Source organism: Phallusia mammillata, chromosome 1 (assembly GCF_965637545.1).
Source record: "Phallusia mammillata chromosome 1, kaPhaMamm4.hap1.1, whole genome shotgun sequence".
Taxonomy (NCBI): Eukaryota; Metazoa; Chordata; class Ascidiacea; order Phlebobranchia; family Ascidiidae; genus Phallusia; species Phallusia mammillata.
In genome coordinates, this window is record NC_137252.1 from 31761932 (window position 1) to 31787712 (window position 25781).

Here is a 25781-nt window from a genome sequence, read left to right on the forward strand (position 1 = left end):
CAAAGTTTTTTCGTTTATTAGCGCAAGAAACACAAGATTATGTCACCGATGGCAGCAGAGAGGCAAAGCAAGCTGGGAAACTAATTAAATGCGACATGAGGTCATACGATTTCTATTTCTGCAGTGCATAAAGCAGGTCCACGTACCTTTAAGGGGAAAATTGAATATTACAGAAACGCACAGTTCATAACGTTAATATTTTTGGGTATTTAGGCAAAATATATCAGTGAATAGATTGGTTTTGTCTAAATGCCTTGAAAAACACAGGTCTATTTGCAGATTTTTTTACCATTTAAGATATATTTCCACTATTAGGTGTTAACAAAAATAATTATACGAATGTGCAATGTTTGCAAAATTAAATCTTTTGTTGAAATAAACTAATAGTGAAATGTTTAACAAAAAAAATGACGTGACACAATCAAATGTTAGTACCATTTCCTATAAATTCCAATTTTTTCGAGATGTTAGAGAAATATCATCAACCATACACATGGCACATCTAGAACGGCAAAGAAAATCACTAACGAAAACACAATAATTTTACAGAGAGAGCGTGTGATTTACATCAACAAATAGAAAGGCATTGTTACACGTGAGATGTGCGGGTAACGAATAAAAGCAAACATAAGAATAACAGGAGTTTTAGTAAAAACAGCCTCTTCGTAATTAGTAAATACACAAATACACATTAATTAAAATGTGTTTCAGCATTTTTGAGTGAAAGTTTTAGGGTAAAATATGATAAAAAAGTATGATTTTTTGGCTAATATGCACAAAAAAAGTTGATTTTTTGCTGTTAAGTCACCAGGCATACTGTAGTCCTGTTAAGATAGGCCTAATCAAATAAGGAAAAGGGGCACCAACTGGAACTACAGAGAAAAACTGCAGATAGCAATGACCTATTTTGTATGAACAATAGATTTTGTCGTTTAGACAAGAGACCATTTCAGGTTCAAACAATTTAGTTTTGAAAAGAAAGTTCTGAATTTATATGATAAGACAGCATTAAAAATTTGATGATGGATTAATATAGTTTAACCATTTGTTTTTTATGATAATTTGCTTGTTTCTTAAATTTAGGTAAAGAAAATATAAAAGTTTTGCGTTTAATTGGTCACAATAAGCCTCAAAAACAGTGAACAAATTTTGACAGGAATTATATATTAAGGTCATGGAAGTTTAGGGCCAAATTTAAAACCTAAAAACTACACAGAAATCTGGCCAAAACCTACACACTGCTACCAAACATAAACCTTTATGCATTTAGATGCAACAAAGAGTTAAAAAAATGACAAGAAAATTTGCCTACCACCATTAACCAAGAGCACCACGAGAAATTGCCAACGTGAAAGGCGCTAAAATCTAAAAATCGCTAAAAACGGTCACAAACACAGAAAAACAATTGCTGTATCAGTTCATCACACCCAATATTAAGTGGACCTACCACACAAAGCACAATAAAGAACAGCATTTTTTTACATTGAAAGCTGTAATGAATAGTTTAGCACCAGTTTATCATTTTCCATGCTCTTGTTTTGATGTTGAATTAACTTGAAAATATCGGAGTGCATTTCGTTGGAAAAGCTTGACTTTATGTTGCAATTCTTGATGCTATTCTAAAATAAAAAGGTTCCTGGTTTATAAACATAAATAGCACATTTGATTTCTCCAGTTAATTGTCAATTCATTTTATTGAATGTTGAATCTCAAATTAAACAGGTAAGAACATTTTTCAGCTGGACGTAAGCTTTTTACAATTTGTGACACAATAAATCAAAAACAGTGCTTCTTTAGTTTAGTCTAATCTTTAGATAAGAAAATGTTTTGTTTAATTGCATATTGTGGTTTGTTGCAAGAAAATAATTAGACAGTTGAAGTTGCAATTAACCAAAATTGTTTGTTTATGTTAGATTTGACACTCCTTATACCTTATTCCTCATCCGAGTTTTTCAATTGTCTTTCAGCATCTGCTATCGCACTGTAAAATATCAAAATGTGTTAGAGGCAGCAGCAACACTTTGGCACAAATAAGGTATAACTAAATGCCCCATTAAAAGTCCCCAAAGGGGAAAATAAAATGAAACTAGTAAAAGCTTTAAAACAAGCGTAAAAATAAAACAACAAAAATGTTTTTTCAGTATAATTTTTCTATTATGCAAATATTCTATAAAACTAGTTTATAAAAGAGTGCAAAAGCCTACATAAGTATTATCTAAATTTTGGATGTAAAGGACAAATTAAAAATAATTAATAAGCATTCTTGTAATGAACATGCAAAAACATGACATGCACCTAAGTAGACAATTAGTGGTTAAAAAGAAACTAAAAAGTACAGATTAACATAGAAATGTTAATGTGTTGAAAGTTTACGTCTTTTTCGATGAAATCTGTCAACAAAAATAAAATCGCAAATTTGGCAAAAATGTTCAACACAAAGTTTAAATTGAAAAATGGCTGACCCTGTGTATTACTGTGTTGCAAAACGAAAAGCTAACTGTATGACTTTAAAAACAACAAATAAATTTCTTTGTTTGTATTAAATGTTCAACTTGCCTTGTTTGAGTAAAAAGCTTTTTTTAAAACCTAAATGGAACTTTAACTAAACATAAATGTCACACAAGCTTAAAAGACTCCCTTATCTTGCACTTTCATCTAGGAATCTAAACGCACTTAAGCCTTTAAGTATGTGGCACCATTCTCTCCAACTCAAAATTATACAGAAAATTGCCTAACTCAGGCAAAGATAAAGTTAGTTTGCTTCAAAGATTAGTGTGGAATTTGCCAATAATGAAACTGCTTCTTACTGCTTTGGGCTTCTCAAACTGCTGGTCGAAATATAAACTTGGGGTCACAAAACATGCGTTATTATGCCATTGTCACAATATATGGCATAAATAGTAGGTTCCCGTTTATTTTAAATGTAAGTTCATTATTTAAATATCCTTTATGTGTATAGGCTATAATTATACCCTTCAAGGGGTCACATAGAAATTTCTTTTTTAAAATGGGGTCGCAGAGCAAAAAAATTGTAAGAAGTCCTGCTCTAGAGCATTGGGTCCTAATCTTTTTGGTGCTTATAGCTGTTTAGTTTTTGTAAAACTTATTTAAATCTGTACAATAAAACCTTCAAAATTGTTCACGATAACTGACAAAAGTAATTCAAATTGTAGTAACTGACATAAAATTCAATAACCAGCCATTTTTGTGTTGTTTTATGCAAGTTATTCAATAAATCTTCTAAACCAGTGGTTCCCAACCTTATACGGACCATGGCCCCCTTAAAGTAACTTTTTGGCCTTGTGGCCCCCTTAAAGTAACCATGTAGTACCTGTGGCCCCCTTAAAATGATAGCAATCTCGCGTTGGAATGCGGTATTAATGGCCTTAAACAGGTCTAATAGAGTAAATGAGCGTGATAAACCTCACTATAAACAAATAGTCCATTAAATTCGGGAATAAAGTGAAAATGATCTTTAGTGGGTGTCTCTTGTGAATCTACGCCCATGCCCCCCCGGAACACAGCTCGTGCCCCCCCACCCTGGGGGGCCATGGGCCCTGGTTGGGAACTACTGTTCTAAACCAGGGCTTCTCAAACTGTGGGTCGCGACCCCAATTGGGGTCGCAAAAAATTATTTTGGGGTCGCGAAACATTATGCGTTATTATGTCAGTAACAACAAATGGTACACATGCGTAAATTTATTGTTTAAACATCATTCCCGTGTATAGGCGAAACCAGCGGTGCACAACCTTGCGGCCATACAGAGACGAGTTTGTGCGGCCGTGAACATGTTTATTAGAATATATGTACTGGCGGCCGTGAGGTAAATAAAACTCTTTTGCCAAATATTTTTTGTATTTGAACTGCTCTAAACACATTTTGTGGAACTTAAAAGAGTATTACCAGGCTAGTAGCCATATGATCCGGACTTTTTTATGCCTATTGTGTGCAAACAAAGCGAAAAGCAGATATCACAAGCGTCATAATATAGATTATGACGTCATAAAAGCTAAGACTCTCAATCTGTGGATCAAGGTAGAAATTAATTTAAGCTTTTTATGCGCCATTAGATGGTATTTATATATATATAATGTGTATAAGTATATCTTTACATCAATTTAAAAACACAAGCAAGCAGGCAATTGGCGACCGTTGTTGAATACAGATCTGTAATGCGGCCGTCAAGGGGTCGCGTAGAAATTTCTGTTTTAAAATGGGGTCTCAGAGCAAGAAAGTTTGAGTAGCCCTGTTCTAAACCATACTAAAACTTTTATTTGTCAACTGCCTGTGTTTTGACATACTGTTTCAAAGCCCCTTTTGTTCAGGTAAGGCATTGACAAAAAATTGTACTAAACTTTAAAATGGCATTTACCTTTATTACAGCAAAACTAAAATAATAAACTCAACTGCAAAACTTGACATGGTTTTCTGTTTCTTCTGTAAAACATTTGTAGTTCTCTGTGAAAACTGTATAAGATTGGGGTTAATTCTGAACTGATAAGTTATTCTATTACAAGGTACAGTTTAATACACACTACTCACTACTCAATAAAGCTGAACTGATGCTCGAAACATAAAAACTCTTTTTTTTGAGAAATTTTCTTCACGTTGCATGCCCAGTAATCGTAATGAAACATAATAATTGAAACTTATTTTTTTACTAATTAAAAATGAAGCGGTAGTGTACTACCCCCCTACTAACAACTGAAGGTTGTTGGACAATAACAGTACAACGAAAACAAGCACATTTCATTCGACAAGCTTTACCAAGTGCAGTAGGGTTTTTAATTAACATTTTCAGTTAGTGTAAAGTCTTTGGTGTAAATCTGGTATGCAATAGTGGACAGTTTAAGCTTGTATAACATGGACACTAATGCAAGTTAAACAAAGCTTTTTTTTTGCAGTCAACGTTCCCTATATGTGTCTGGGCATATGGACAATATCACTAAGTATACTAGCGATGATTGCGAGTCACATAGGTGCACTCTGTGGACCAGTTTATGTACAGTTTAAATTATCATGTGACTCTGGGACCATTAAAAGCCAATAAAAGCAACGTTAGACTACATGATTTGGCCACACACAGTCTATGTGCAGTATAGTTTTTCATTTTTCTAGACCATTGTTTTTCGAACGTTTTTGGCCCAAAGTGCACTTATGACCGAACCAAACTGAAATAAGAAAATTTATGACCAAAATTTTCAAGGCACACCATTAATATCAGAGGGGAAAATTCATCACAAAACTTAAAGATCGTATTATATAAACTAAGACCACACCATTTTTAGACATGGTGTAAATCAGGGGTGGGTAACCTTTGTTACTGTAGGGCCAATTATAAATGTCAAAATTGGATCGCGGGCTGCACATGTGCATCACACAAAGTGATTTTGCTTTGTTTCTTACCAAATATGCTTAACTACAAGTATAATTCGTATTTGATTCTAGCCACATTTTGCCAGATCGCAGAAAACTAGCATCAGGCGCATTATTCAGTTTAAAAATATGTAATAATTGGACTCATTTGCCAGTACTTTTGAAATCCAAGCGTCTCTGCGGGCTGCAGCGTCTCTGCGGGCTGCCCGCCCTTAGTGTAATTTGCATTATTGTGTCCTTAACAGTGTACAACAGCACAAGGGCTCAGTTTGCAGCAAACACGAACCCCAACCCATAACCTTTACCAGTTCGCCACCTAATGAAGGCAAATCCTCACCCGAGAAGATCCTGAACATTAATTTCCTCTTCCTCGGAGTTTGAGAGCTGAATAGAGTCGCCCGCCTCAGCGAGAGTTCGTTCAGCTTCCTCCAGAACACCTTGTAAGCACCCCAGGTCAAATGCAAGCCACAACACGAGCAAAAGTTAGTGGGTCACAACGGCGTCAGACGCAACATGCAATTAGGACAGGTTTGGGGCATGCAATGGTCATTTTTTGTTGCTAGGATTTGATTATTATTTTGTAAAAGGGTGGGTTTCTAAGGTGACCTACTGGAAATTAATAGTGCAGACAACACATGGAAAAGCTAAATGAATTTGTAATATTTTTTTGTGAGCAATGCGTTTTGGTCTTTTATAATTTGCATTTGCAAGCACATAAACTAGGCATTGTATTTTGATTCGATATAAATAAAGATATGCCTACGTGTGTAGAAAATACAAGTCACAAGCCAAAAAAAATTAGGGCTTGAAAAGCTAAAAAAGCAAGTTTACTTAAATTGTACATATTTCTTTAAAGTTTTTAGACCGAAATAAGTTTTGTGAAGACCATTTTCAGTTAATATGTGTTCGTGGTAGTGGTGCACATAAAAATCAATTACTCTCAAAAGTCAATTAGTTTCATCACAACACCCATCACAATCATATCACAGACAACCAGCAACCATTCAAGCAGGACAATTTGTCAAATAACTGGCCACCCCTTTGTTGTTGCTTTGTAACCAGACTTACTTTCATGTTTTTCGACATGTCGCGTGTCGTCATCGTCGTCAGTGTCATCATGGTCACAAAGAAGCGGTGTTTTAGGTGACGATGGTTGGGTGGCAACGACAGCAGCACCTCCTGAGCGACTGTTTTTCGTTGAAGACTTTTTGGGAGTTGTTAACTCCTAAATGATAAAATGGATTTTCATAAGGATGGGCTAAACCAGAACCCGAGTACTCTGTACCGAGCCTCGCTGTATTTTATGCTTGGTGCTGTTGCACAAACTGCATTAAATTTGCATATTCATGCCCTGCTAACATACGAAACTAGTGTTTGAAAGGGTACCAAAGAACAAAAATAACTTTTTAATGCGTTACATGGTGGTAAAAAGCTTTTAGGGCCTGTACAGCAAGCTACAAACAAGCTTAGAATTGGGAATGTTTGAGATGTCACAATGCACTGCACGTTCTCGGCCAGGCATCGAGCATTAGCTTGAGATGCTCTGTGTTCAACCAAATAGAACATTTGCAGTTTTGGCCCATCCCTAAATTTTAACTCAGATGTTTGAAAAAATTCGACTAAACTGTATATTTGGCAAAACCAGCTGTGAAAATATTTTTTTCATGAATATATGAAGCTATGAGCAGACCTGTTTGTTTGGGACATTATCTTCAACAACAACTTGTACAGCCATTTCATTCAGTATCCCGTCCACTTCATCTGTACCCGTCGAACGAGTCGTTTGCACCCGACAAACTGGCTCCACTGTGCTTGATGCAGACAAAGTGAATCGAACATACTCAGATTGTGACAGAAGATACATTCCTGGAGACATAAAAAATTGTTTTACAAAAATTATGTAACACATAGAAACATTGGACATAGATTAAATAGTTGACCCAGGGAGGTTGTATATATACCAGCTTGCATTACTACCCCTAAATGTTAGAACCCAAAAGTTTTATTTAATTTGGCCAATTACATTCTTGTCAAAGGCACCAGTTTGCAAAAATCAGACAATTCTTGTGTTTTTTCGTATACCCACTGTATTATTTCGGATGCAAAATGGCGTCCATGAGGCTCTATCGGGTAAAAATGGGTTGGAAAAACGAGTTTGTTATAGACTTCCGTGCATATGCGAAACACATTCTATTAAAGATATTTCTCCAAATGCTTTAGTCAACATTAGTACATAGGGGCAAATATGATTGCCATTCTTTATACAGGCTCATAAAGTCTGCCATAGAAAGTATTTAGTTTTATGAGCTCCCAGAGCCGTAACAAAAAGAAAGTATGGTAGATGTTTTGCACAGTATACAACTAATTCACATCATCAAAGTTCACTGAATTGTGACTGATATGCTTTTGTGTCAAAATCAACCATTAACACATTGATGGACATAATAGAACAAGTAAAAATCCCAACCTTGAGCATGTGTGGTGAGTAAAGTGGTGGATATTCCGTGTGCGTCATCTCGCGCGATGCAGGCGTAAGTTTCCTGAGGTCGTATTGAAGGAAGTTGCCCAAAAATTAAAATCTCACCTAAAAAATTGTAATATTTGTCAGAATTAAATAACTTCAAATGTACACGCATGTTTGTTTAACATATATGTAAATGTGGGCAATTTTACAAGCCTGTTCTGGTAAATCACTAAACTTTTTGTATAAATTAACAAAATATGAAAAGCCTACTGGTATGCCAGGACTATTGAAGCCGATTTACCAAACATATATGAAAAACATATGGTGGCCTTCTGATTATCATGCCTTTAATAGGCCAGGTATACTATGATTTATATATGAGTGTGCCGTGATCGCTGGTCTGCATGGGTGCTTCAGGGCTGATCCCAGTTATGAATGTATGTTTATGTTTATCTTAAGAAACATGAAAGGAAAACAAAATTGCTCAATTCGACTCACCGATATTTGTGAGACAGACGAGGCCATATTCATTGTAGTCAGGATTTCTTGATGAAACAAATTTTGCATACTCAGCTCGTCGGATTAGTGAACCGTCAAGCGCTGTCAATTTAAACTTTCGTTTTGCCGCAACTTTTGGGAGTGCAAAAACTTTCACTTGTTCCTCAGAACTGTTGCAAAAATACAAAAAAAATGTTTGTAAATTTAAGCAAAACGTTTTTTACAGAATCTTTTTTCAAATACTGTAGGGATGGGTCAAAACTGCAAATGTCCTGTTTTGTCAAGCCCTGAGCATCTCATGCTAATATTAGGTGCTGGACAAGCACGCTTGGTGCATTGTGACATCACAAACATTCCCAATTATATGCTAGTTTTGTAGCTTTCCAGGTCCCTTACGTCACCAGTGGTGTATTAAGGTGTACAGGCCCCAGGAGTACATGTTTTCCCACCATCTAAGACATTTAAAAAATCATTCATTTTTGTTCTTGGATACCCTTTCGAACACTAGTTTTGTATGTTAGTGGTACCGAGTACTCGGGTTTTGGCTCAGCTGGACTTATCCCTAAAATATTGTAAACTTCAGTTAAACCGGTATCAGTTAAGACTCAAGGTACAAATGATTTGTAATGTGGTAAGGCTTTAACTATTCGACATCTGTTAATCTGGATCTTCACCTAATCGGAACAAATTTTTGGGTCCAAATGGGTCCGGATTTTATGGTCCAAATGTGTCCGGATACCAAAACACAACAAAAAAGAAATGTACTGTACTTTGACACAAGTTTTTACCAACTACAGATCACCTACCATATAACAAGGGTGTGATGGGTTCCTGCGTTTGGTGATGTTTTGCCAATTGCACTTCCATTACTTGGTTTTCCATCAGCAGGGTTGTGTAATGCATGCACAGGTGTTCCGTAGCCATCCAGAACAGCTATATCCACAACTGGAGCTCTATGCATCAGCTGGATGTGTTTGCCTGAAAACAAAATAATGATAAAAATAACTTGCAGAACACAAACTACCTATGTAAACCCTTTTTATGATTGTTACCCCTAAGAGGAATCTACTTCATCTCATATTTCAAAAAATTATGAATGCAGAATATACCGTCACAGGAATATGATGTCATACAGAAAAAAAATTGATTGCCCCCTAAGGAATGTCAAATTAACCCATTGGGGGTAATTACGTGCAGGTCAAAAAACACCCATCTAGCCAATGCTTTATAATTGTACAGAATGAACATATTTTTAGACCACCTTTCTACAACATTAAATACCTGTAGCTTGAAACACAAAAAAGGCACCAGCCACAAGTATAATATATATCCTAGTAGCTCCTGTCATTGCAGCTTACCTACTACAGTGGTGACGTCATGATCTTGCCGTTGATTGTAGTCGGGGACATGAAGTGAAAAAACGTAAACGCCTCCAGAGTTCGTTCCAGCCCAAAATGTTGGTGAGGAACTGACAGCTAGAAACCAATAAGACATTGTAAACAAATGGGTATATTGTTCACTTTTTTTTCAAAATCAGTATTTTTTTACAGTGTAATAGTGAAGGCATTAAATAGAAGTGCTTCTAAACTGTTTTCACATTCCGAGCAAGTATTTTGTGGAAAAAACATTGACATAAATGACAAAAAGGGTTTCATTCATAGTTTTTGACATGGGGATGAAAAATGCACGAAAAAAGCAAAACTAAACTGGTTTTCCTCTTTTCAAACCGACAAAAAAAAACTTGACATGCAGATTTTCACAAAATCAAAATGTGAGTTTCATGTCAAAAAATTACATATCTCCACTATTGCAGTTTTTTGTAAGCTAAACTTTTGTAAAAATTCTTACTACAATGCAAAAAAACATTCTCGTAAACAGTTGCACAGCCATACAAGGCATACAAAGATAAAATGATGAAATACAGGCTTTGATTCTATTTAAAGGCATTATGTCATTGGTTAAACAAAACCTGTGATACAAATATTGATTCAGTGATTGTGTTAAATCAGGAACAAGAAACACAGTTGATAAAGAGAAAATCACTGACTTCATCAAATATTTGTTTTTCTACCCTTAACATATGTCACCATTTGAAAAAATTGTCAAAGCAATTTAACAACATTTTTACGCAATCATGGCCATAATATATTTGTAATAAATGATAAAACTACTCATCCCTAAAATTAAAATTTTTGTTTTTATTTTATGTTAATAATGTTTTTATAAATCAAAAAATTGATTTTAATTTTTCAAAAGTCCTTTTCAAAAATTTTCTGAAAATATTTCTTACACAGAAAATATTTAACTACAATATGTCTTAAATTGACAAAAACGATCTTTTTAAATTTTAAAAAATACCAATTTTTGTCACAAAAGTTATAATTTACTAGAACACTAAACACACACACTTACTGTCTCGAACATATGTTGTTGCAAAGTAAGTGCATCGAACCATTCCCGTCATCCCATCTTCAGCCGATCGAGCTTCCACTCTTCGTTGCCCGGTTGCCGCTGGCGACCACCCGCTTCCTGAAGCAGTTTCTTCCTCATCAACAAGAGCAGCATTGGCTTCTTGCAATTTCTACAATTTACAAAGTCATAAAAAAGTCATTAGTAAGCGGTACACTGTTTTTTGGCCTATATTGTCTCATCAGTTGGAGACAAGACATTAGTGGTATTGGCTAATGTAGCCACCCGACGGCAGTCCAGTTTGTTGAGAGTAATAGGTAGAAAAGCCATGCTTGACCAATTCCAAAACAGTGTGCACAGTCAAAGTTATTGTTTATTTAAAAAACTTTCAAGACACCAGAAAATGTGTTACAATACATGTATATATGTATACACACGATTAAAATGCTGTTGTAACTAACGGTTTTGTCCAGTTTGTGCCTCAACTAAAGATTATTTTTTGACGAAAACGATGATTTTTCACAATATATAAACCGGTTGGAATAATTTCACAGGCTCAGAACTCACATATCCAAAAAAATTATTCATTCTCACAAAAATCTTTAGCATGAAATTTTAGAAGTTTTAACAACTCCATAACAACAAATCATTAAAATTTGTTAAAATCAACCATTACTTACTTGAGACATGTCTCTTTTATATCTTCTCCTCCCAGAAGCTCTTCTTCTGACTGATCCTCTGCCTCCACCATGAAAACTACCTCGGATTCTGCGCATCGACTGTCGCAACGACATTTTTATCGACTTCATCCTAGAGAAATGTCCTTCCATGGCAACATGATCTCCTGCTTCTAACGTGCAACGCGATAAAACCGACTTGTTCTGTAAAAGTTAAAAATGTAAATCAAAAGTACAGTAGTGGGTTACTGATAAGTTGTCTGGATCGGACAAAACCATAATGCAAAGTTAATTGACATGATGTTAGTTTAAAAGTTTTAAAATTTTTCTGTGATACTTATTTAGGTGACAACAATAATTTTACAGTTGCGTTTGCGAAAGATTCTGTTATGGACGAATTGCATTAAAGTATTTGGACAAAACTTAATCTTCATTAAAATATCTGATTTGCATTTGCTCTTTTGTCCAATTTGGGAAGAGAAAGTATCATGTAAACCAGGGGTGGGCAACCTTTGTTACTGTAGGGCCAATTATAAATGTGAAAATTGGATCGCGGGCCGCACCTGTGTATAACACAAAGTGATTTTGCTTTGTTTCTTACCAAATATGCTCAACTACAAGTATAATTCGTATTTGATGCTAGCCACATATTGCCAGGTCGCAGAAAAATAGCATCGGGCGCATTAATCAGCTCAAAAATATATAATAGTTGGACTCGTTTGCCAGTACATTTGAAATCCAAGCATCTCTGCGGGCCACACAATCTTTAAAGAAGGGCCACTTGTTTCAGTAAAAATATGAAATTTAGTGATGCAAAATTCATGTAAAGCTAGCAAGAAGGTGTAGAAACAACCAAAGTTTACAGCCTAAATGTTGCACCTGAAGATAATCGAATAGAGCAAACCCATGACCAGTGCCAAGACCGATAAGGCCCCAATTGGAACAAATACTTAATGCTGTGATGCTCGCTGGTGGTTGGCACTGAATGACTGTTCCTATCTGGTAACCTAAAACAAAAGTAGAAAATATTAATATCAGATGTAGTACAGCAAGCTGAGACGAATTCATTCATACTGAAATTAGCCCTGAAGTGTCTCTATGTGTACCAGCGATCATGGCATACTCATTTACAAATCATAGTATGCAAGGCCTATTGAAGGGGTTATATTTTTCTAGTTTGTGCCTTGCCATATGAGAATGACAACTTTAATGGGTCTGGCGCAGAGTTGCAAGCGGGCCCGAAATCTGAGCCGGAACCCGAAACGTTTTTGCGAAGCCCGTTTAGGCCCGAAATTTTGGTTGACATTGACAGGCCAATCCAAGAAAGCCTTGCAACAAAGGATGAGAAATAAAAAAGAAAAAGACTGCAAACACAATGAACAATAGTAGACAGTGGGGTAAACAATACGTTTTAGAGAAGGGTGGGCATTAGGTCAAAGCCAGAGAATTGTTACTTAGCTGAATGATTTTATTTAAAAAACAACGGCGGACACGGAACGTAAAGTCAGGCCCGTTTTAAGCCCGTTTTCTCACAAATACCTAAGCCCGGACCCGGCCCGACTTGCAACTCTGGTCTGGCGTACTATGATAGTACAGTTTTCAAAACTAACCTGGAGGCATAACAATGTGATTTTCTTTGGTCTGTAGCTGCCCGTGCCCCTTCCACGTAAAATCCGTTCGACCCTCCAGAATATCGACAAGATTGCTTGAAATCTGAGTTTCCATTCCATCAGTAGATAATATGAACACCACAACCTGAAAAGTTGTTAAGATGTTTTTGAGAAAAAGAATCGCAATGTGGTAAGTTTTTTTTTGTGTAGGCATTTAGTCAGGCCTGGGTTTTTGAACCAGGGGCATGTGACCAAACCAGGTTTTTATTTATTTATTTATTTTTATTTTTTATTGTATTTTTCGACAATCAGGCGGCAGTCCGAGAACTGAAAATTGCCCTTTGTCGTTCACGGGATTCGAACCCAGGATACTCCCGGGGACGAAATCCGATCAGGTTTTTGTATATGGGTCAGGCGTGCCAGGCCATTTGGCCAAACCAGGGTTTATAAATAAAGTTTTTTAAACATAGGCTCATTTTAGCCTGTTGCAAATGATTTGTCATATGGTAAGACTTTTGGTCCAAACGGGTTTGGATTAACGAGGTTTCTTGCATGTAAAAGCTGTCAATTTTTAAGTTTCTTGTCAAATACTACAATGAGACGCTGAGTTAGACAGTTCCAAGCCTGTTTACCTGTCCAGCAGTTCCACCAGCTATAAGGGTTCCAGAAGTAGGACACATGGCAACTTTTCGAATCGCAAGTCGAGGGTCGTCGCTATAGGGGTCAAATTCACCCACCTAAAAGATAATAACTCAATGCTAGCAACATGAACAAAAATGTCACATCACAAAAGCATTTGAACAGTTAAAAAAAATAAAGATATATATACTGTTGAAAGACAAATAAATTAAGCATGAGGGCAGACTATATCATTTATTGAAACCGTAACGGCTTATAACACAGTAAATATTACATAGTATGACTTGCAGTTAAGCACACCTAATTGTACTAAAAGAAAAAAAATGAACAGTGACAGAAATTTTGAATACTATTTTAAAACCCAACCTTTCGGAATGGTGGAAATTGCTCCTCAAATCCATCGCCGTCATCATTGGCTCCATCAGAATCAGTGACAAACACTTGCGACGTTTGGACTTTAAGGATGGGTTGCATCGATACATTGGAAACATCCCATAACTGTGGAGGTTAAATAAATTAAGAAGGCGCAAGCGATTTAGGATCTTTAGGATACTAAAAAATGCCAGATAAATGTTGTTTGGTTTTAGATGAGACAGACATGTTGAATGGAGGACTGATTAGTAATGCATCTTGTTTATAGTTTAAAATAGCTGACTTACAAATAATAAAATGTGAATTGAGTATACATTAGTATTTTTAGGTCATTCTTTAAATGGGATAACCGCAGCCTACCAAAAATACTTTTTTTAAATTTATTTACATGCAAAAAAAAAACATACATGTAATATGTACATTGCTGACAACTTTTGTGTATTAACTGCACAAGCTAAACAATGTGATTGTAATGTGGGAAAACTCCTCTAAATTGATTCTTTTTGAATAAGAAACTGAAGATGCCATTCAGGCGAAAATATATATACAGTATACCGGATCCAGTTAGTACAGGTCATCGAATAATTTGGGTCCAAAAATTTGAGGTAAAAATGATTTGCAATGTGGTAAGACTTGAACTGAACTATTCAAATCTTTGCCTAATCCTAACACATTTTTGGGTCCAAGCGGGTCCACATTAACCAGGGTTTACGGCAGGGGCGGGCAACATACGGCCCGCGGGCCGGATCCGGCCTGCGACGGGATTTTGAGCGGCCCGCAGACAGTTTCTGGTCTTACATGATAATGTAGCCCGTGGCCACAGTCTGCCGCAATCCCCCACTACTTGCTTACTAACTACGTCAAATTATAGTTGTAACGGACAGTAACGCTCCTCAATAAAAAAAAAACTTTCCCGCCGTTGTTACCATTGCACCATACGTCCATTGTTACGACATAACTGCCAACCTTGTGTGTGGCCTGCTTTTATGGTTTCCTTTGTTTCCACACGTGTAGCCTAGTTAGTGTTTCAGCAGTATCTAAGTCTGTGGTGTACGCATTAAATTTTCTGTGGTGGATAATTTTATGTTATAACAGTTAGATTGTTTGGACTGTATTGCAATTGTGACGTTCTTGATTGTATTTAGTTTAGGTCAGTGGTTCCCATGGGCGCCGGCAGAAAATTTTGCAAGAGGGGGCAAATGTTGGCTGATACTTTACCGCATCAAGAATTTGTTACATATGAAGCCATAAATCGTGTACTTCACAATTGAGTTGCCTAAAAGTTAAAGCATTGAACGATGTCACAAATCCCCACGCTGCCACTTTAATTAGGTTTGCTGCTAAATATGAAATTCCAAGGGGGGGCAAGTGCCCCCTCTTGCCCCTACGTGGCGGCGCCCATGGTGGTTCCCAACCTTTCTACACCGTGGGACCGGTAAAAATGTAAAGTAAATTCCACGGACCGGCAACAAAAGGTCGTAGTGAATGCAACAGATATTTGAAAGCTTTTTGTTCACCAAAGTTGTCGTTGCGCAACATAAGGCAAGATTTAGTCATAGGCTATGCATTTAGGACGAAAAATTACAACCAAACGGAAATCAACTCAAATCAAACAACAAAACGCCAATCCATTTACATACAAAATCAATGCTAGTGCGATGCTTGATGTTGTTTCGCTTCCAGTATGAATCTGGTCTCAAATCATCTAACTTTGTTTTGCAAACAAATGTTGAATGCTAGACACAGTTTATGACAAAACAATCATAAACGTCACAAAAGCTTTTTAAACAATTTTGCGTGCATCAACGGTGGAGAGCTCCCCAGTTTTACAGCCAAGCGTAAAATGGGTTTCACAGATACCAACAACTTGCCTACTTATCATTCCATTTTCAAAAGTAGCTTGGCATGAAGTAAGATAATTTGCGGACCGGCAAAATTTTTACGCGGACCGGCGGTTGGGAACCACTGGTTTAGGTGGTCAAAACTCCGTTTTAAATCACTGGATATATACGCGATTAATGTATCGATTCAGGAACCCGGCCCGCCAAGTACTTTATTTTCCCATATCAGGCCCGCCGACTGGAGAAGTTGCCCGCCCCTGGTTTACGGTATATTCCATATACACCAATTAACTGATTATGTTACTTAAAAACAAATTTTAACTCTCAGAGAAAGTGAAAAAAGTGTATATACCTTTACAGAGCCATCTTCATGACCTGTCAGTAGCACATCATGTGTTGTATTAGGTTTTGGATTTAGATCACGGCCTCCAGTGATTGGCCATGGCTGTGAAAAAAAATCGCCAATCAATTTCAACACCTCAGCACATGTGATTGATATAATCCCACTGTCAAAAAGCAGGGCGGCACTTGAAAACCAAACGACCACTTGAAATAATAGCTGAGTGGTTTTGTTAAGAGGCAACCCGGCTATATTTATGTGTCCTATAAAAGTCAGCCTTACTGCCAATGCTGTAAAATTTAAGGTAACATTTGGAAATTAAACTAGAAAGGTGGCTTTCCTATATATATACTTATATTTTATATATTATATATTCTAGTTACTGATTTACAATACACACCATTTGACCTACACACATTGCAAAAACGAATGGGTCCCCACACACATGTTTATGCAAATTGGTTACGCTATAAAAATTTTTAGGACAAATTAACAGAAAGCACCAACCCTAACTTTATCCATATTCTTTTTACATCACTACATTGTCATATATTTACAAAAGTAGGGTAAAAAGATACTTTCAACCCTCTTCGAGGATTTATTCTTTAGCTTTGACCTCAATATTACAGTCAAAGGCCAGTTTTAAAACAGTTCAAACTTTTCCCAGAAAACCCAAACAGTATTACAGACACTAAAAATTGGGAAGCCATTTTGCAGCGAAATTGTGAATAATACATTGTTCTTCACTTAACTTTGTTTTCAAAAGTAATTTCATGATATCAGTTGAAAACAAGAAGTAATCTCTACAAATTCAGTAGTTAATATAGTAGTGTTAAATAAGTAATAAGAAGCCAATACATTTTAACATTAATTATTAACTAATAATTTTGGTTTCTTGTGTACAAGAACATTACATGTATTATTAAAACTAAAATCCCTGTCTTGTTTTAAATCAAAATGTTGCTACGCGAGAACCGAATTATTTTAACAGTGTTGTTAACACATTAACGTCATTCAACAGCCTAAGTAGTTAAACATTCACCAAACACTTTTTAACCATTTAAGTGGCATTTGCCTGTCATAAAAACTGAACCCTACTCTTGGTCCTTTTTAAAAGATTAATTTTAACAACTTAAAAGTACATGTAGCATCAATCTTCTATTAGTTCCACAATTCAATCCACACAATTTCTTGCTTTAAAGCATTTTAATGCAATATTTTGCCAAAAGGACTAGAAAATTGGCCAGATACACACATTTATGCAAGTTTGTGCAATAATTTATTGTAAGCCTTCATTTAAAGTCAGTAATACTACTGCATATATATATAGGGCTGCCATACCAACCCTTATTTCTAAGATTTGTCCTTATTTTGAAGAACAATGTCTTAGAAAAATTTATAGTCCTTATTTCTAGGAAGAGATTTTGTGACATCATAAAAGAAAGTAAGAAAATAATATGGCTATATATCAAGGCTCATATAAATTTCTTCAAAACGTTTGTTTCGCTTCAGATAAAAATTTAATTTTTCAGGTCTCCTCATTTTGGTGTCTATGCCGATGGCAATCCGGACTATCCAACTTTGCAATCAACTTACCGAATTTGATTTTCCGGCTTGGAGACTTTTAGCTGCGATCATAATTTTATCCCAAACAGCCACAGGAATATCTTCCGTATGTGCCGAACATGTGATCGCTGACGCATGAGGGGAGCCAAGGTATGGAGGAGTCATGCTCGGCCATTCTTCCTGCGTCAAATCGATTGCTACTAATTCTTCTTCAAGAAGAATAATGAGAAATTCGGGCTCTTCCCAATCTAAAAAATGTTATGTTTTATTAACTTTTTTTTATTTGTTGAAAATTATTTATAAGTGAAAAAATATTACATTCGCTTACCATAATTATACAAATAAAAATAAATCTTAGCAAAACATAAAGGTTAAAAAAACACAATTTTTTTAATTATTGGACAAAAACTTTTAAAAACAGCCAATGCCATTAAATATTAAATACCATTTAGTCAGTATCATAAACACATCAGAAAAAATCATTTCTTAATCAAAAAATCTTAGCAAAAATTTGTGAATGCATAAAAACTACCCAAATTATTTGACCAAAATCGTTATTTAGGTTATTAGAAGCAGGGCCAATGTCTATAAACATGATTTAGTCAATACCGTAACAGAACCAACCAAAAACACATTAGAAAAATCAATTGAAATCAAGTAAAACCTTCTTCATACATATTGTTAGGTCAATTTAAATACCACGAAGAGAAATAGGGCATAGGGCAAGTGACATTATTGCAATCGTGCATCATTAATCATGAATGAAAGGCAACTGTAACATTCTAGTTGCCTTTAGTGAATTGTAAGAATATTGTCAAATTCTTATGAGAATTTTTTTTTAAGTTTCGTTTTTTGCAAACACATCTTGAACGCCTTTTTAAAGTTTGCTAAAAATAAAACACCACGAGTTTGACCTATTTGCAGTTATTAAGCAATTGTAGCTTGTAAAAGCAACAGGCTAACAAAATGATAAGCTGCAGACAGTGCATGCTGTTTAGACTTATAGGGTCTCATAAGTGCAGCTGGTAATAAGAGATAGGCCTTATTGGCTAGTGTGGCCACCCAGCAGCACTCCAGTTTGTTGGGAGCAACAGACTGAAAAGCCATGCCTCACCTATTCTGATGCCACAACTGGCCTAAAAGGCCACAATTGTGGCAGAACCTTTTCAAAAACCCCATTGTATAACATATATATATATACAGAGCTTTAGGGTTTATTCCAGTGGGAAACATAAATATGAAGAAGAAACAAAAATTTATGTACCTGCGTCAGGTTTGTGTTTGGAAACCACAAAGAAGTCAATAACCCTTGATGTAAAATCGAATGTAACATGTTTCGAACCATGAATAACGCTTACACAGTGTCTGTCACCATAGTTAGCACGAGGCATACCACCACTAAATATCCGATAGTGGTCCCTGAAAATATACAAAATAGTAAAATAAGTGCAAAAAACATAACGAACACCAATTTGTTGAATCAAATGTAGGTAACAATTAAACCAATTACAAATATCTGTTACTTTTAACAAGCTGGAGCACCACTAAACTACTGTTAGTCCATATCAGTGGTTCCCAACCAGGGAATAATGTTAAAACTTGACGGGGGGAGGAATTTACTTTAATTTTTACATGTGGTTTGTAAATAGACGATTAAGCTCTGGGAATATGACCTGTAAAGTTGATAAAAGACCCAATTTTATTTGATCTTTGTATGGTTTAGAATCTACTACATAGTCTGTTCGGGAGGAATGAAAATGTTTTAAAATGATAAGTGAGGATTTTTTAGTGATGGGATGAGTACCCGGTACTCGGTATCGAAATATTTTGTCTCAGTTTTCCATACCAACGTGCGAGTACCAAAGGCCGATTTACACCATAAGAATACGACCAACTTTATGTCAATATTTGCTTCGGACAGCTCAAAATTGGAAATAAATTCTGCCAGTTTACGTATGTCATTTTCACTATCACGTGGACATTACATTTTTCGGCATTTATGTGTGCCCCCGACCATGGCAGATAAATCAACCAATGATATACAACTAAGCACAACACTACACTTAAGTACTCGGTATCGAAGATATATACATGTGGTACTCGGTATCGGTACTTGCTTCAAAACCTGGTATCGTCCTATCACTAGGAATTTGTCCATAAAGGTTGGGAACCACTTTTCTATGTATATTTTTATATTCATGAATAACAATAGAAATTGAACTTACGTTCGGGAAGACTTCCACAAAATTTTGGTGATGGCTTTACAAGGAAAAGGTCCTAAAAATATTGCAACTGTTTAATACAGTTGAAAAGAACATCATTCCATACCAACCACAAAATATGCAGAAAATATATTGTTTGTTTGTGTTGCAAAAAATTAGTGCCAAACACACATAAAGGACATTTCTGAATTCTATTTTTAACAACAAAGAAACTTATTTTATGATCCACTGTAAACTTTATGACATAAGAATTGCACCATGGTTTTACCCTCTTGGCAAACATTTAAACTTCTGCTTTTATTGACATTTTGGTGACATCTCGACATGACACTAAATTCTGACACAATCAATTTGAACCCGCTAAAGAGAAAACTTTTTTTCTGAATTTGACTTTTGAAAAAAAAATTCCAACATAATTACTTTAAAAGCGGATACTGGCTTCGATAGTGGTGTAACGGTTACAATACTGGTTGATACAAAGATTAAACATACAGTCCAAAAAATAATTCACAAAGGCAAGGGTCTAGGGTTAACACAGTAATTAATTGTACAATAGTAATATACAGAAAACCTGTTTGGATTTATCCGAATTTTCACCTAATTAGGACAAAACTTGAGGTGCAAATGATTTGTATTGTGGATTAATTCAGATTTTTGCCTAATCTGGACATAATTTTAGGTCCAGATTGGGTTTGGATTAACCGAGGGTTATAGTACTGTTAATTTTTTTTGACACAAAATGCACAGTAAAAAATTCCAATTGGCCAACAATTAAAATTAAATTGTGCCTATGTTAACCCAGTCAAGAATTACAAATGGAGAAAAAAAAAATGGCAATAAACCGAGTGTCAAACGGCAGGTAACAGCATTTTACCGTATGGAATATATGAGGTGTGAGGGGACGAAGATTCAAGTCTCCATGTACATAAATAACCATCTGTGTGAGCCGTCATAAACTCCTTACTGTTAGAGAGCCATGAAATCGATTCCAATCCCTGTTTACAAGTCAAACAAAGACAACTGGTTGATAACTAGGCAACACAAAAGGGAAAACAGCCTATCGGATACAATGGATTAGCAATACATTCATTCATCATTCATTCATTTTTCTTTCCCGCTTAATCCTTTACTAAACCTAGTTTCACAGCCCAAGAGGATTAAAACATTCTTTCAGCTTGTGCTACTTTCATCAGTAGATTTTAAACTCTTTAGAAAAGAATTTATGAAAGTAACCTATTTTTTTCCTATTTTTAATGCATTAATTACAGATTTTTTAAGAGTTGTTTTTTATGTTTTATCTTTTCTGATATATAACAGCAGTTTTTGCACTCTCATAAAGAATTTGAAATAGTAACCTATATTTCTTATATGCAGGGTTGCCATCAACATGGACCACAAACTAAGGACAACCGAAAAATTAATTTTCATACGAAACATGACACACATTTTTGAACAAATCTCTGCATTTATACGAGCCATGACATATCGCATGCCATATATTTTTTGCCAGAAACAATCCGTTCCAGCAACTTCTTGTTCATAGAAAATACTTGGACAGCTCAGGTCTAGGTTTACTATTACTTGTAGTAGGGATTTGAATTGTAATTGTTGAAAATAAGAAAACATAAGAAACAAGGACATTTCTTAGAAGAAAGGACAATAGATTTTTCTAAGACATTATCCCTTCAAAATAAGGACAAACCTTAGTAATAAGGACGGCATGGCAACCCTGCTTATATACAATTTACCATTTACAGAGTTATTTCATTTTTTACCTTTTCGGATAAATAAAAACTTTCTACACTTTGGCTTGAGTCATCCCATAACACGATAAGTCCTCTATTATATCCAATTAATATCTGAGATGGATTCGACGGGTGTTCAGCGATGGCTTCCACCAAACCCAGGGCCTTGCCTGTCTTGTAGTGATCTGGAATACTAAATTACACAAAATATATTTTTTTCATCCAAACCATAAAAATGTGGAATATGTGTTACTGCCAATGACATGACATTGGGGAAATATAGTCATTCTTTTTCTGGATTCGGTTAAGAGTAAATTAAATATTTTTGCATGTAGGCATAGTGTTTTGCATTACTTAAATATACCTGAACATTTTAGTGACAGTGCATACACTTTATTTTTAGGCAAATTTAATATTTTTGCATAAAGGCATAGTGCTTTGCATTATTTAAATATACCTGAACATTTTAGTGACAGTGCATACACTTTATTTTTAGGTAAATTTAATATTTTTGCATAAAGGCATAGTGCTTTGCATTACTTAATAGACCTGAACAACACACTGGCAATGCATAAACCTTTATGACATGACAGAGCATAATTATCCAATGACTTTATTGTCATGAATGGATATTATTTATAGCCATCCAAAACAGAATATTTGTCTATAGTGGTTTACGGTGGTGGCTTTTAAACACTTATATACCTTATTTGATTATAAAATTTCTGTTTGACAAAATAAATTGTGAGTAAAAAAATTAAAAAATGACAAAAAAAACTTTTTTTAGGCACACAATTATCCTAAAGCAGGAAGTTTTAAGCATACAAGCTATTATTTCAAGTAATTTAGACATAATTGGGCAGGATTATGTAAACAAAACATGGTGTTGACTTACTGCTCAGGGGCAACTACATAGGGTGAAACATATCTCAGATAACAAATACTACAGAACTGAAACTAGTAAATACATGAAAACTTCGGCATAAAGGATAATTTGGTGATGTATGTATAGTCACACACTGCAAATATAACCACTTAGGCCACAAAATAGCACCTTGGGGTATTAGGCGTATTATGAAATTCGAAAATGCATGTATATAAACCTTTGCATAACTTGGTCTTGGTGGATGGTTTCTCTCATCTCAAATTCTGGTAAAGTTAAAGTGTAGATGCCACCTCCTTCTGTACCGATCCACATAAGCTTGTTTCCAGTTTGTATTGTAACTACAGTAATTTGGTTCGTCCTGAAAGCAAAATTTAGATTTTCACTTATGGTGCAGACTAATTCAGTCTAAAACATGCCAGATAATTGCATGTTCTGCTTTATTGCATTGTGAATGCTGAACTTCAGCCAACTAATACTCAAACAATAAACAGAAATTGCTTTATAGAAACAGTTGACTAATATAACGGCCCATATAGAGGTAAAAAGGGACATGCTTTGTTATTCAAGAGTTTTGGCAAATACTCATGCCATCATCAGTGACATAAAGGGCCACATCAGTTATACCTGTTTATAACCACTTGAATAGCATAAAAGATTGATAAAAATAGTACACAGGAGTGGCATATTAAAGTGTAAAACATCTGCATGTATGCAAAGTATGGATTTGTACAAAGCTATGAATGAGCAGCTATTTTAGTACCTTTTACTTTTTAACATGGGTAGCTCACGAAACTCAAATGAAATCATTTCTTACCCAGGTCTGCCAGAAAGCTGTGAAGCTCCAACTTCCACAAGACCTTGAGCTCCTTGTTTTTCATCTTTTACCGAACACAACTCCCACATGTGAATAGTGTTGTCATCTAGTATGCTGATAATGCGACCCTGAAATCAGACGCAAATAAAGCATAAAACACAAAAATCATATTTACAAAACTTTAGTGATACCGGATCTGGAGATGTACAACTTTTAGATAATGTCAAACGCATTATAAATCCTTTATTTCATTACCAGCTGCCAATTTTCTAACTGAGTCTAATAAAGTCTAGGAAAAGAATGCGTTTGCAAGTTTACTCAAAAATCAAGTAAAATCTTGTCTTTGTAAAAAAACTTGTTTTAAAAATGCAATAATTTCATGGGTGTTTTACAAAAATGCAATATATTCAAGAAAACAGCAATGACATTTGATAAATTTTAATGGTTTTGACATGATCTATTTAACCAGGGCCAAACAAGGTTAATTTAATACCTCCCTAGAGAACGGTATTGATTTTTTATTATTCAATTATTTTAATACACTTAATGCATTAGAAGAAAGGTCAATCATTTTATACTGTGTCACAAATATATAAGTAAAAAAACAAAAAATAAACTAGAAAGGTGGCTTTCTGATATACTTCCATTTTACATATTCTTCATGCTATTTACCAATTTTCCACATATACATCATTTGATCTACACATATGATTGTTTTTGCAAGCAAAAACGAATGGGTCCCCACATGCGCGTTTGTGCAGATTTACGGTAAATAAACATCCTGGTTATTTTTAGATTCTTAAGGAAAAACTTTCAGAAAGCATTAACCCAACTTTAAAAGTTTTGTCCATATTCTTTTTGCATCATTATTGTCATATAATTACAAAAAACAGTAAATAAGAACAGGGAAAAATACTTTCAATTTAATCCCATGCTTTGACCTTGATATTGTCGTTCAAGGCCAGTTTTTAAACACAATTTTACAAAATGTGCGTAATAACTTAATAAAACGACATAGCATAGCTGCACAAAAACAGCTGATTTCTAATAAAAAATACAACTTTTTACCTCTCCAGGAACAAAGTGGAGTTGTAAAACTTGGTTGATGTCAGAATGAATTCCAGTAAATTCAACACCAGGTGCACCAAAACTAAAACATTACAGGTTAATAATTGTTTTCGTACAGGTTTCATAATGTATTGGTAATTGTTTTTGTTCAGGTTTATAATGGCCATGGTGTCATAACTCAATTTCCTTCTATGACAACTGTTCAATGGCTTTAGAACTACACTATGATATCAACAACTTGGTATGAACCATTGTAATTATATGAAAGTGAACATCTGTAAAGTTGTGCTGTTATAATTTATTACAACAGACTTCAAAATTATGACACTCACATCAACATATTTTTAGCTCTTCTAGCAGTCTTTATTATAATGTGCTGATGCTTCAACGCCCCATCCGAGACACTTTGTGTTTTCAATTTATGTCATTACCCTTATGAAGGTGTCTTGTATGGGACATCGAAATGTCAGCATATTATAATAAAGACTGTTGGAAGAGCTAAACAAATTGTTTATACATTATGTCTGGCAGCAACAGTTTATTCATGACACTTACATTTTCACAGCACCAGTTTTTGTGCCAATTGCCATTAATTTAAGGATTGGATCATAAGCGAATGCACATGGATGGTGGGGAAAGCCATGTTCAACCGTCTAAACAAAGAAAGTTTGTTAGGGAATACACAACAAAAATTCTATTATTGAAGTTGCAATGTTAAATTAAGAACACATGTATAAAAGATTTAGATTTGTTCTCTTGTATTGGTAATTATATACGTAATTACTTTACCAGTATTGTAGGCTTACAAAGTAGGACAGAATATGTCGTTCAAAGTTGATAAGGTAATACTTAGTTTTAAATGTTGTTTGGTGAAACAAACATTAACCTTTATTCGAAAGTTGCAAATTTTTAAAACCAAAAATTTAATGGATTTAGTGTTATTTTTTTCCATACATTTAGACTACCTTTTTAAATGTAAACAGTTCATTTTTAATCTTTTCTCTCTGTGGGTCAAGGTGTCCCCCTTTTTTCCATTTCCTAAACATTCTTGCAGGTTTGTTGGGTGACTTTGTAACAAAACAGTAGTTACATATCACCTAACACTAAAAAATGCTGTTCTAAAAAATACACGATGGGGATATTTTAGAAATAATACAATTATACTGCATATAGATTTCCCTCGTATACACAAGAATATATTGATGATTTCTGTAAGGGCTTTTATAGTTTGGTTAAAAATGTAATCGATAAAA

At 35.1% G+C, this 25781-nt stretch overlaps 1 protein-coding gene across 2 annotated transcripts; it reads right to left on the reverse strand.

The window, feature by feature from the left end:
• On the reverse strand, positions 1-25665 carry LOC145213723 (lethal(2) giant larvae protein homolog 1-like). 2 transcript variants are annotated; one of them, XM_080082101.1, is made up of 26 exons: positions 25494-25665; positions 25084-25181; positions 24529-24610; positions 23461-23588; positions 22864-23004; positions 21791-21953; positions 20890-21010; positions 20019-20070; positions 19058-19212; positions 17824-18041; positions 16240-16332; positions 14041-14172; positions 13668-13772; positions 13036-13180; positions 12305-12432; positions 11429-11629; positions 10752-10920; positions 9698-9814; positions 9146-9317; positions 8340-8509; positions 7845-7961; positions 7068-7243; positions 6446-6602; positions 5715-5814; positions 1932-1981; positions 1-1619 (listed from the first exon to the last, which is right to left on the reverse strand). In XM_080082101.1, the coding sequence occupies exons 1-25, from the start codon at positions 25572-25574 to the stop codon at positions 1933-1935; spliced, it is 3270 nt and encodes a 1089-aa protein (XP_079938227.1). In that variant the 5' UTR covers positions 25575-25665; the 3' UTR covers positions 1-1619; position 1932. The 2 variants fall into 2 exon arrangements, with proteins under 2 accessions (XP_079938227.1, XP_079938238.1); XM_080082112.1 differs by lacking the exon at positions 5715-5814.
• Between the last annotated feature and the right edge of the window lie 116 nt (positions 25666-25781).

Bases quoted from the DNA above. Each gene is read 5' to 3' on its own strand.
- LOC145213723 (XM_080082101.1), bottom strand. From the start codon at position 25,574: ATGTTTAGGAAATGGAAAAAAGGGGGACACCTTGACCCACAGAGAGAA. The intron at 8,510-9,145 runs GTAGGTGATCTG...TTTTTGCAACAG, and splicing joins CATCACACCCTTGTTATATG to TTCTGAGGAACAAGTGAAAG. The intron at 7,244-7,844 runs GTTGGGATTTTT...TTATGTCTCCAG, and splicing joins ACTCACCACACATGCTCAAG to GAATGTATCTTCTGTCACAA.